Genomic DNA, 11,932 nt, shown 5'->3' with positions numbered 1-11,932 from the left:
ATATATATATATATATATATATATATTATTAATGGGACTCAAGTTTCAAAAGGAATATTTACCCAGCCATTTACTTTCTCAATATCTGGAAGGTTCTACTGAGATTTAAGTGATGATTTTACCACTCACTCTTACACTTAGAGGTGCCTGTTTTACACATCTAAAATTAGATAAAGTTTTTGGAGTAAAAAATGACAATTATATTAAAGTGGGGATTGTAGCATTTAAGCTCATCCCACTGGCTATGATCAAAGACCTGTATATATATTCATGACAGATGAACAGAGAGATGTTTGTGAACTCTTATATGTAGATTAACAATTAAATCTCATAGAAAAAAATCAGTTATATTTATAAATAGGAATTTGACAGAACCCCCAGAAGAGCTTATCAACATCTAAGAAAGAAGAGCTACTCCCAATAAAATGAAGATGTCCAACATCTTACTGGATTTTATGTATGTGCATTATTTACAGTAGATTCAGTACATATTCCCTTAAAGTTCATCTAAATTTAATACTTGATAGAAACAAATAATAAGGGAAGTGGGTGCCAGTGAGATTCATTTCTTTGGGGAGAACAGCAAACGGAACACAGACACTTTCCCAGGCAATCAGCTTTAGGAAAGAGCCCACTGAGAAAGTTTAAATTTTGAGAAGTGGAACTTGAGTCTCTTAAAACTATCTATGCAGCTGGGCCTGGTGGCACATGCCTGTAGTCGAAGCTACCTGGAAGGCAGAAGGATCCTTTGATTGCATGAGTTGGCTCCATCATTTTGGAGTCTGTGGTGAGGCAGAACATCATGGCAGGGAGTGGATGGTGGAGCAGAGCTTCCCATGTCATGGCAACCTGGAAGCAAAGAGAGAGGACAGGGGAGGGGACTGGTGGCAACATCTCCATCAAGGGGTAGCCTCCAGTAGGTCCCACTGTGACAGAAAAGACTTCTCCCCAGAGGAAGAAGGGGACCCAAAAGGCAGAATCCTGGAAGGGGGAGGTCTTCCCTTTTTTATAGCTAAGGTCTTCTTTCAGCTTTCCCACACTCCTGTCCTCTGTTTCCCTTTATCTTTCAGTGGTAGAATGCAGGTGGGAAGTCTCAAAAGGTGGGGGATAGGGGAGCTGAAGGAGTAATCTGGGCAGTTTTTGATTAGCATCTCCCTGTTTGCTGGGAGCTGCTTCATTAACATTTCCTTAGGATGGGCTCAGAGCCTTGGGGACATTAACATTTCAATTTCCCCAAGTGCTGCTCTGGTTTCCTGGACTCCATTCTCTATAATGGTCTCCATTTTGTTTATCTTACTCGATATTAGACCCGATTTACCTAACTACACTAACCACCTATCTGTAAATCTGGCTTCACCACCACCTAAAGGTTCTACCCCCCCCCCCCAGTAGAACCACAGATGGGTGACCAAGCATTTAGCACATGGGTCTTTGGGGAACATTTAAGACCCAAACCATAACAATGCCCATCAACAGGGACTAGATTGAATACATTAGTACAGCTATATGACATGAGTATAGAATTCCACTGTACAGATATACCATCTTTTTTCCCAATCTGATTTCCAAAGAGGTTATTACAGATATATTGATGTAAGAAGGTGTTATAGTTTGGATCTTTAATGTCCCCCAAAATTCTCATGTGTTAGGCAATGCAGGGATGATCAGAGGTGAAAAGATTGGATTATGAGAGCCGTATCCTCGTGAGTGCATAAGTTCATTTGATAGATGTAATATTTGAATGGTCTACTGGGTAGTAATTGTAAGTAGGTAGGACATCCCTGGAGGAAGTAGGTTACTGGGGGCGTGGCCTCAGACTAAACCTGTTCCCAGGCCCTTCCTCTCTTGCTCTCAGCCTCCAGGCTCCTGGAGCCGAGCAGCTTTTCCCCACCAGCCTTTCCACCGTGATGTTCTGCCTCAACTCAGGCCCAAAGCAATGGAGTCAGCCAACTATGGACTGAGACCTCTGAAACTGTGAGCCAAAATAAACTTTTCTTCCTCTAAGTTGTTTTTGTCAGGTATTTTGATCACAGCAATGAAAAGCTAACACAAAAACTGTCTAGAATATGATGAGAGAAAAGAACAAGAAGGAAACGCATAGATATTGTACATTCTGAGACTTTGAGTCTTGTTTATTCTGTTTGCTGGCTTCCTCTGATACTGCTCTGACAGGGACAGGAGAAACTGCCTCATTAGTGCTGGGTAGGGAGAGAAGTCTAGGTTCCCTGCTTGGATTGTGTTGACACCTGAAGGGAAGAACCCTCCTTACTGCTGACTGGTGGTGGACATTCCTTGTACAAGTTCTGAGAAACGGATGTGACTCCATTTTTGAAAAGCCAGCCTCTACCTTAAGGTCTGTCCTAAGGAAGCGGGCGGGACCCACAGAGCACTCCTAGGCACATACCCACCCTGCTGAGTTGTTTATAAATAACAGGAGAGGTCTGCTGCACCAGTGTCCCAGACTCAGTTAGGCTAGGTGAGGGTCCATAGCAACCCCCCTAGCAACCTCCAGTTATTATTCCTGTAGGAATTTAACTTTAGAAACCAAAGTTGAAAATAGGGCTCCAAACAATGTCGATACAGTAGCTCATCATCACAAATCTTCTGGGGTTATTCATGACACACCCTTTTATGAACAGTTCAAACTGTCACTTAAAGAACAACTTAAAAGTATGTGTGTGTGGAGAGAGAGAGAGAGAGAGAGAGAGAGAGAGAGAGAGAGAGAGAGAGAGAGAGATGAATGAGGGTGGCTTCTGGGAATCAAATATAGGGCTGCATGAAATTCTAGGCACGTACTCTACCACTGAGCCCAGTTCCTAAAATGTATATAATTTTGAAAGCTCACAAAATTACTCTTCTGGAAACTGCTGAGGAAGAGGGACGCAAAAAAAAAATGATTCTGGGCTCTCCAAGTTTTCCTGGCTCCTAAGAATGATCTCTAATACATTTTATCTCTCATATTTTCTTATCATCACTGAACTTCTTTAGTCCATTTGAGGGTTTTTTTTTCCCATATTTTTATTGGTGCATTATAATTTTACATAATGTTGGGATTCGTTGCTATTTGAGTTTTTTTAAAATATTTATTTTTTAGTTGTAGTTGGACACAATACCTTTATTTTACTTATTTATTTTCGTGTGGTGCTGAGGATCGATCCAAGGGCCTTGCCTATGCTAGGTAAGTGCTCTACTGCTGAGCCACAACCCCAGTCGCCCCCCACCCATATGAGTTTTGAAGTTCCTGTGGCAATTAGCCCCGAAGAACAAGAAAATCACCTTCCTCATACTGACACAACAAAATTGCCTGACATACAAATCTGGCCCCATCACTGCCTGACTAACCCTTTCCCTGGATAATATCACCTTTGGTAAATCCTAAAGTTGACAACCAGTTTTGCTCAGGATCCTGCATTGTGGTCTAGACCTACCCAAGTCCTGTTCTCCAACAACTTCCCCATGACTTGTAGGCTCTCAGGTTCTGCACAATAGAAAAAAACAAATTTTTAAATTTTTTGTTGTTGTAGATGGAAATGATACCTTTATTTAATTTATTTATTTTTACGAGATGCTGAGGATCAAACCCAGGGCTTCACACATGTGAGAGGCGAATGCTCTACCACTGAGCCACAAACCCAGCCCCCCAAAGAACAATTTATCCCAAATTTGGAAAAAGGCAAAATAACTGCTTGGTTTCCTAGTACCATGGCAAAGCATTTTGCAGTAAGCCTGCTGGGATCTCCCAAGATACACTCAAATGCAACCTTGAGGTCAAAGTCTAATTGGTCAAACATCAATGACAACTTGATCCTCAACCTCAATCTCGTGAAGTCCACAACTCAGCAGGAAAGATAAAATTAAATAACCACACGCACAATTATTTAGAAGCAATTATGATGAGCATCATGAAAGAAAGGTACAGAATGCTGTGAAGATCCATTAAAAGGGTCCTAGTCTTAACCTAGTGTTGGGGAAAGTTTCCCTGAGAAGAGACATTAACTGACAGCTGAAGGTGCCACAGAAGCTAGGCAGGTGCAGGGGAAGGAAGGGTGGGAGGGTATCTGGTGGGAGGGTATCCCATACAGACAGGACAGCTCCTGCAGGTGTACAAGGACAGAGAAGCACAAAGGGAAGACACAGGGGAGAATTTGCTGGATGGGCCATTAACAAACCCCCAACCAATCTCCATCAGTTTCCCAAACCTTTCTAAATGAATTATTTTTTGCAGACAGTCTTGAGGCACGTTCCCAGTGTTTTTCTTCCCACTCTTACTGCCTTTCTTTTATGTTTTTGAGCTGCTCCAAGAGAACAAGTTCCCATCACAGAAATGCAATCAAGTTCAAACTGAGCATCACCTTTTAAAAAATGTTCTGTCAAACATTTAAATATTTTCTCTCATTAGAAAAATGTCCTCTGTCTTTTCATCCAGCCTCGACCCCTGCCCCATGCTGGAGATGGAACCCAGGGCCTCACAACATGTTAGGTGAGCGCTCTGCCCCCAGCTACATCCCAGCACTGGCCTCAGTTCTTTGGCTGCTTTTTATCTCTACACAGCTTCCCTTCTTTTATTTATTAATCTTTACAATTTTTTTCCATTTTACAGTACCAGGGATAGAACCTAGGGGCTCTCTGCCACTGGGCTACCTCCCCAATTCTTTGCTTTTTTTTTTTTTTTTTTTTTGGTATCAGGGATTGAACCCAGGGGTGCTTAATCACTGAGCCACATCCGAAGCCCTTTTTTGTATTTTATTTTGAGACAGGGTCTCACCGAGTTGCTTAGGGCCTTGCTAAATTGCTAAAGCTGGCTTTGAATTCATAATCCTCCTGCCTCAGCCTCCTGAACCACTGGGATTACAGACATGCACCACTATGCCCAGCCTCAATTCTTTTTATTTTTTATTTGAGACAGGGTCTTCCTAAGTTGCTGGGGTTGTCCTCAAACTTGCCATCCTCCTGCCTCAGCCTCCAAAGTCACTGGGATTACAGGTGTGTACTCCTATACCTGGCTGCACCATGGTTTTAGAAGGCAGCTCCCTTGCTTTCTGTCATGTCCACAGCTCAACTGGGATAGGTTGCTGAAAGGTTCAGAAGAGGGTTTGAAGATGGCATTCAAGATCATTTATTGGGTAATGCTTACAAGACATCAGTGACTGCCCCAAGAAGAGTTCAGTGGTGACAGGCTCAACCAGCAGCTCCTTTGTCCCTCACAGAGCTTCACCAAGCAGAACCTCCATCCCTCATGACAATGCTCCAGAAAAGAAAACCTCCATCCCTCCAAGTGATTTATCTGGTCAGGGTCTCTTGGAGCAGTACATAAATCATTTCCACGGTGCCCTCATTTCCCCACCTGTCCCCGCTCAGAGAAGGATTTTATATGTAGGCTGCAGAGCAGTGACATCATCAGCATTGGCTTGCTTAGGTTGTTTGTCTGACCAGCATTCCAAGGAGCATCTGTCCATATAAGAAAGTAGCTTTCCACAACAACATCAGCTTGCCCGGGTTCCCAGTGTGCAGGAGAAAGCCGGTGTCCTTCGAGATAACATGTATCAGGATATTCCAGTCCAGTCTTGTTCTCAGTGTTCTCTTAACTTGGCTAGGTTTTTGGGAACAGAGAATGGGCACCCAGGAACATGGTGTTTATTGTCCCCTTTTCTTTAAAGATGGTACATCTTACCTGTATCTTTATTACTATTGAATAGGCCTGCTGCATGGCTTAAAAAATATAGTTAGACAATAATGATTGCAGCCTGTTATGGTTTGGCTACAAGGTGTCCCCCAAACACTCCTGTGTTAATGCAAGAATGTTCAGAGGTGAAATGACTAGACTATGAGAGCTGTAACATAATCAGTGGGTAAAATCCATTTGACGGAATAATAAATTAAAGGGACTAGGTGGTAAGTATAGGCAGGTGGGGCATGGTTGGAGGATGTAGGTGACTGGGGACCCTTGGGGTTGATATTTGTCCCTGGTACTTTGTCTTCTCTCTTTCTCTGTCCCTCAACCCCCACTGCTTCTTCCCAGACACCGTGGGCTGAGCAACCTTCCTCTACCACAAGCTTCTGCCATGATTCTCCACCTCATCTTGGGCCCAGAGTGATGGAGTGAACCCATCATAGACTGAATCTCTAAGACTGTGAGCCCAAATCAATTCTTCCTCCCTTAAACTGCGTTTGTGTTTTTTTTTTTTTTTTTTTTGGTGCTGCTGGGGGCTGAACCAAGGGCCTTGTGCATGCAAAGCAAGTGCTTTACCAACTGAGCTATATCCTCCGCAGCCACCCTTAACTTCTTCTTGTTGTATATTTTAGCCACAGTGACAAAAAAGCTGACTAACACAGTAGCCTTTTGTACAATAGTATCACTTCTATTTTACTTTAGAGAAATAATCCTGATATGAAAAAACACTACATGCAAAAATATAGATGTTTATTATAATGTTATTCTTGTCGTGAAAAGTTGAAATCCTACCTGACACAGTAACTGTAGTGGAGTGGTATGTGCCTGTGAAGCTCTGGTGATGATCACAGTTTAGGATGGTGCTTGCTACATAGTTATTGCTTTGTTTGCTGTTTTGGGGATTAAGCCCAGGGATGCTGGACCCATTGACCTACATCCTTTTTTTTTTTTTTTTTTTTTTTTTTAATTAACTGAGACTGGCCTTGCTAAATTTCGAAGGCTGGCCTCAAGTTTGCAATCCTCTTGCCTGAGCCTCTCCAGTGGCTGAGTTAGAAGTTAACCATACTCAGCATAGTTATGTTTTTACTAAAGGTGTAACTTTTTCTTCTCTCTCTCTCTCTCTCTCTCTCTCTACTGGGGATTTAACTCAGGAGCACGGGGCATTTGACCACTGAGCCACAGAACAGCCCTATTTTGTGTTTTATTTAGAGACAGGATCTCACTGAGTTGCTAAGCACCTCGAGATCCTTCGCCTTCCAAACTACTGGGATTACAGGCCTGCGCTACCGTGTTGGCTCTAAAGTATAACTTTTACGTATCTTCCAAGTGTTTCCCCAGATGATGATCCTCTGATGGTGCATCTTGGCGTTTCACCCATTGGGAACCATCTCACACTGAAGCAAGAGAGAACCTGGGCTCATGCTTCTTTTCTCTGGACAGAGTTGGGCTGTGTCCTTCTAGAGGCTATAGAGTAAAACAAATGTGTAGATTTATGAGGCATGGGAGAGACCCCAGCGAAGAAGGAAGCAAGATTCAGGGATTCAGGGCCACAGTGTACATTACTTTGGTTTCTTTCTTTTTTGGGGGAGGGGGTTGCTGTGTGTACTTTTAAAACAAAGTTTTTGAAGTACATCTGACCTTCATGTAGCTTTTACTGTATTTGTTTCCTAGCTTTGAAAGGTGAGTTATTCAGTAAACCCCTAAGATAAAAATGACCCTTCTCTCTCTCTCTCTCTCTCTCTCTCTCACACACACACACACACACACACACCACACACACACACACACACAATCTCTGGGTCCACTTTTTCTTCATTCCCCTTTCCAAAACCCCAATCCCCGGCTTAAAATGACTGTCCTGGAGGTAAGGTAGCAATATGGAATAATGTTGATCACAAATTAGAAACACAGAAAAGAAACAGAGCATTTTATTACTGTGCTTGAAAAGATGAAGTAAAACCCTATGAAAAAGTACCCCAGAAGTCAACAATGGTTATGTATGATCTACCATTTTTTTTTCACATTTACAAAATGTTCACAATCTATGTAACTTTAAAAAGAAAATAGTTTAAAAAATCTTTGAAAATGGAATCCCATATTTCCAATGACCAGCTGGTTCAGGCTTAGTCTGGTGGCAGTTTTTAAAATGCCAGCCTTTTGTTGAAGAAGGCAGAGACGGGTGGAGCCGGAGGGGCATTGGTTACTTCCGTACAGTATGTGCACAACTGAAGCAGAATAAACACATTACATGCCTCCTCCCTAAAACCGCAGAGAACCACTTAAGCCAGCAGGCGCGCAGAACTGGCCCAGCGCCGGGGCAGCGGTTCTAATTGGCCTGTCCGGCAGAGGGCGCGCTGGACGCAGCGAGCCTCCCGGCCGCTCTGGCCCCGCCCAGGCCCCGCCCACCGCCGTCACGTGGTGGGGCTCCAGGTCCAGCCTGTTGCTGATGCTGCCGCGCTGTATTCATCATGGAGCTGGCGCCGCGGAGCTCGCCTGTCTCGCGGTGGCTACTGCTGCTGCCGCTGCTATTGGGCCTCAGCACCGGTAGGTTCGAGCAAAAAGCTCACCAGCAGCGGGTGCACACCCACCCCCCCTGTTTCTCTCTAGGGGTGAAACTTTGCTAGTGGGGTTGTGGTTTTAAAAACAAAATTCTTTTCCTGGTTCATTCTTTAGTAATTTATATTGCTTTTGAACCTCGCCTTTTTTTTTTTTTTTCTTTTTTTCAGTTCAAAGTATTTTTCTACCCTTTTCTGGCTCTGGATGATCTAATGCTTCCTTTCTCCCTTACGCCTAGATATACGCAATTGTGCACCAATGTGTGATTTGGGGGAAACTGCCGATCTGTGAGATTTCCACGATCTAAAAAGTCTACTATCCTTTTTTTGGTGTGGTGGGCTGCCAGATGAGGTTATAAGGTCTTATAAGCCTGCAGTAGGCTGTCAGAAAGACCCCTGAAAGCCCTACCAGAAACCGGCCCTTTCGTCTGCTTGATGGGAACAGGCAAAAACAAATTTGTGTTTAAATACGGTGACTTGCAAATTGATTTTCACTTTATTCAGCAAAATATCTCCCCGTCTGAGTCTACAACAGAGAATATGAACTAGCCACAAACTTGTCTTGTGATCTCAGGCAAGTTGCTTAACAGTTCTTGTTTTCTCTTTTGTAAAATGGTAATTATCTGGCCCTTCAGCTTGGGTCACAGAAATGCAAAATATGTTCCCCCAGATTTTACAATGGTCGTTGTCAGGGAAGGGTGAAGTGCCAGGGGTTAGATTTGGAGGGACTTGAAATTCTGTCATTTTCAAGAAACTAATATCTCTGTCATTTTCAAGGGACGCAGGTTTTATCAGTCATTTTCAAGGAGACTATAATCTCATGTTACTTGTATATAGAGCCTTTCAGCCACACCTGTAATATTCTTGGGCATTTTCTGATTTTCTTCTTTCCCTCTCTCCCTCCCCCCACCTTCCTTTCCCCCTCACCCTTATAGGGAATGGAACCCAGGGGCTCTCTACTACTGAGCTACTGCCCCAACCCTTTTTATTTTTTATTTTGAGACAGTCTCACAAGTTGTGATCCTCCTACCTCAACCTCCAGAGTCACTGGGATTTCAGGCTAGTGCCACCAAGCCCAGTTTCTTCATTCTTTTCTTTCTTTCTTTTCTTTTTCTTTTTTTTTTTTTTTTTTTTTTGGTACTGGGGATTAAATCCAGGGGCGCTTAACCACTGAGTCACATCTCTGGCTCTTTTTTATATTTTATTTAGAGACAGGATCTCCTTGAGTTGCTTAGGGCTCACTAAATTAATTGCTTTAAACTCAGGATGCTCCTGCCTCAGCCTCCAAGTTCTGGAATTACAGGCGTGCACGACACCATGCTTTCTTCATTCTTTTAATTTACAAGACAACATCATCTCCTCATCTATGCCCATCTCTTCCTTAGTTGGGACAAGCTTTTGTTTTAATTGCTAATGATGCCTGAAATTTAAGAAAAAGAAGGCAAAAACTTAGTCACAGGGAATTCTTCTCATCATCTTTTTTTTCTTTTTTTTTTTTAACCTACTCAGTGGCTTTGAGAAAAAAAAAATACTGTAATTTGGAAGTTATTACTTCAACAAAAGGTGACAGAAAATGTAATTTATCCTACCCCTTTCCAATACATATTTTGCAGATGCTAGAGAAAAGTTAACTAAGGAAAATTGGAATGAGAGGATTTAAGGAAATAAAAAAATATATATATATATATTTTTACTCTTCATTTAGCAAATAACAAATATATAAAATATATATCTCCAAATTAAAAAAAATTAATTGGGCTATAGCTTATTGGTAGAGCACATGCTGAGGCCTTGGTCTGATCCTTACCTCCATGACCTCTGAAAAAAAATTGATCTACATAATTAAGGAAAATTATTCTTTTGTATATTTGTTACAGATCTTTCTTTCCTGTTTGCCTTTATATTTTATTTAATTTTATTTTTTTGGTACTGGGAATTGAACCCAGGATTGCTTCACCACTGAGCTATGAGCGATATATCCCCAACACTTTTCGGGGGAGGGGGCAGGTAAGGGGGATTTAACCCAGGGCACTTGACTGAGGAGACACATTTCAAGTCTTATTTATTTATTTATTTATTTATTTTTGAGAGAGAATTTTTTAATATTTATTTTTTAGTTTTCGGCAGACACAACATCTTTGTATGTGGTGCTGAGGATCGAACCCGGGCTGCACGCATGCCAGGCGAGCGTGCTACCGCTTGAGCCACATCCCCAGCCCCTTATTTTTTATTTTGAGACAGGGTTTCCCTAAATTGTTTAGGACCTTGCTAAATTGCTGAGGCTGGCTTTAAACTTGTGATCCTCCTACCTCAGCCTCCTAAGCTGCTGGGATTAAAGGTGTGCGCCACCGCACCCAGCTCTTCAATTTAATTGAATTTTTTTTTTGGTGGTGGGTACTGGGGATTGAATTCAGGGGCACTCAACCACTGAGCCACATCTCTAGCCCTATTTTGTACTTTATTTGAGACAGGGTCTCACTGAGATGCTAAGTGCCTCACCAATGCTGAAGCTGGCTTTGAACTTATGATTCTCCTGTTCACCTTCCCTAGCCACTGGGATTATAGGCATGTACCACCGTGCCTGGCCAATTTAATTTTTGATGTACAGAAATTTTGTTGTGTAGAAATTTAACAAGTTTCTGCCTTCACCTCTTAATGTTTTTCCTTATATTCTCTGGGGTTTGCTTAAATCCTTTTCTCATCTAGAGGTCAGAAAAATATTCAATTGCAATCATCCCTCCGTATCCAGTTGGATCCAGGATCCATCTTGGGTGCCCCAATGCATAAGTGCTCAAGTACTTTATATAAAATAATATAGTATTTGCATATAACCTACACACATCCTCCCATATCTTTTAAATAATATCTAGATTACTTAAAATACTAATACACGGGCTGGGGATGTGGCTCAAGCGGTAGCGCGCTCGCCTGGCATGCGTGCGGCCCGGGTTCGATCCTCAGCACCACATACCAACAAAGATGTTCTGTCCGCCGAGAACTAAAAAATAAATATTAAAAATTCTCTCTCTCTCTCCTCTCTCATTCTCTCTTTGAAAAAAAAAAAAACTAATACACAATTTAAATGCTATGTGAATAGTTGTTATACTTTTTTGTTGTTTTTTTCCCCAATTGGTGAGGGGGACTAGGTATTGAACTCAGGGGCACTCGACTACTGAGCCACATCTCCAGCCCTATTTTGTATTTTTATTTAGAGACAATGACTTCCTGAGTTGCTTAGTGCCCCGCTTTTGCTAAGGCTGGCTTTGAACTTGCAATCCTCCTGTTTCAGCCTCCCAAGCTGCTGGGATTACAGGCATGTGCCTTGCTGGCTCCAAATATTTTTTATTCAAAACTAGTTGAATCCAAGGATATAAGATATGTGGATAGAGAGGACTGCCTGTGTATATTTTTGTTTAATTTTAAAATTTTAAACACTTTAATTTTTAATTTTAAAATTTAACACTTGGTTACTTGGAATATATTTGAAAGGACCTAAACTTCTTTATACTGAAGAGTCTTAGCCCCATTAATTTGTGATGCCTCTTTAATCATGTATTAAATGGGGATATAAAAACAAGCATCCTGCATTTTGAGCTTTTTTTTTTTTCCCCATCAAAATGTAACTATCTCTCTTGTTTTTAACAAAAGGGCTTCATGCTTGTTAAAAATTCAAACATTAGCTAGGCATGGTGGTGCATGCCTGTAA

At 41.9% G+C, this 11,932-nt stretch overlaps 1 protein-coding gene across 1 annotated transcript in view; it reads left to right on the top strand.

Moving 5' to 3' along the window:
* The first annotated feature begins 8,109 nt into the window (after positions 1 to 8,109).
* The window catches only part of Scpep1 (serine carboxypeptidase 1), a 31,293-nt gene continuing 27,470 nt past the window's right edge, over positions 8,110 to 11,932 (top strand). Inside the window, exon 1 of the mRNA XM_077800677.1 lies at positions 8,110 to 8,215. Within this exon, the coding sequence (XP_077656803.1) occupies positions 8,140 to 8,215 (76 nt within the window). The 5' untranslated portion in view covers positions 8,110 to 8,139. The remainder of the gene's footprint in view (positions 8,216 to 11,932) is intronic.

Source organism: Urocitellus parryii, chromosome 7 (assembly GCF_045843805.1).
Source record: "Urocitellus parryii isolate mUroPar1 chromosome 7, mUroPar1.hap1, whole genome shotgun sequence".
Lineage (NCBI taxonomy): Eukaryota > Metazoa > Chordata > Mammalia > Rodentia > Sciuridae > Urocitellus > Urocitellus parryii.
The sequence above is the reverse complement of the archived record's forward strand: the minus strand, read 5'-3'. Positions and strand labels throughout refer to the sequence as shown.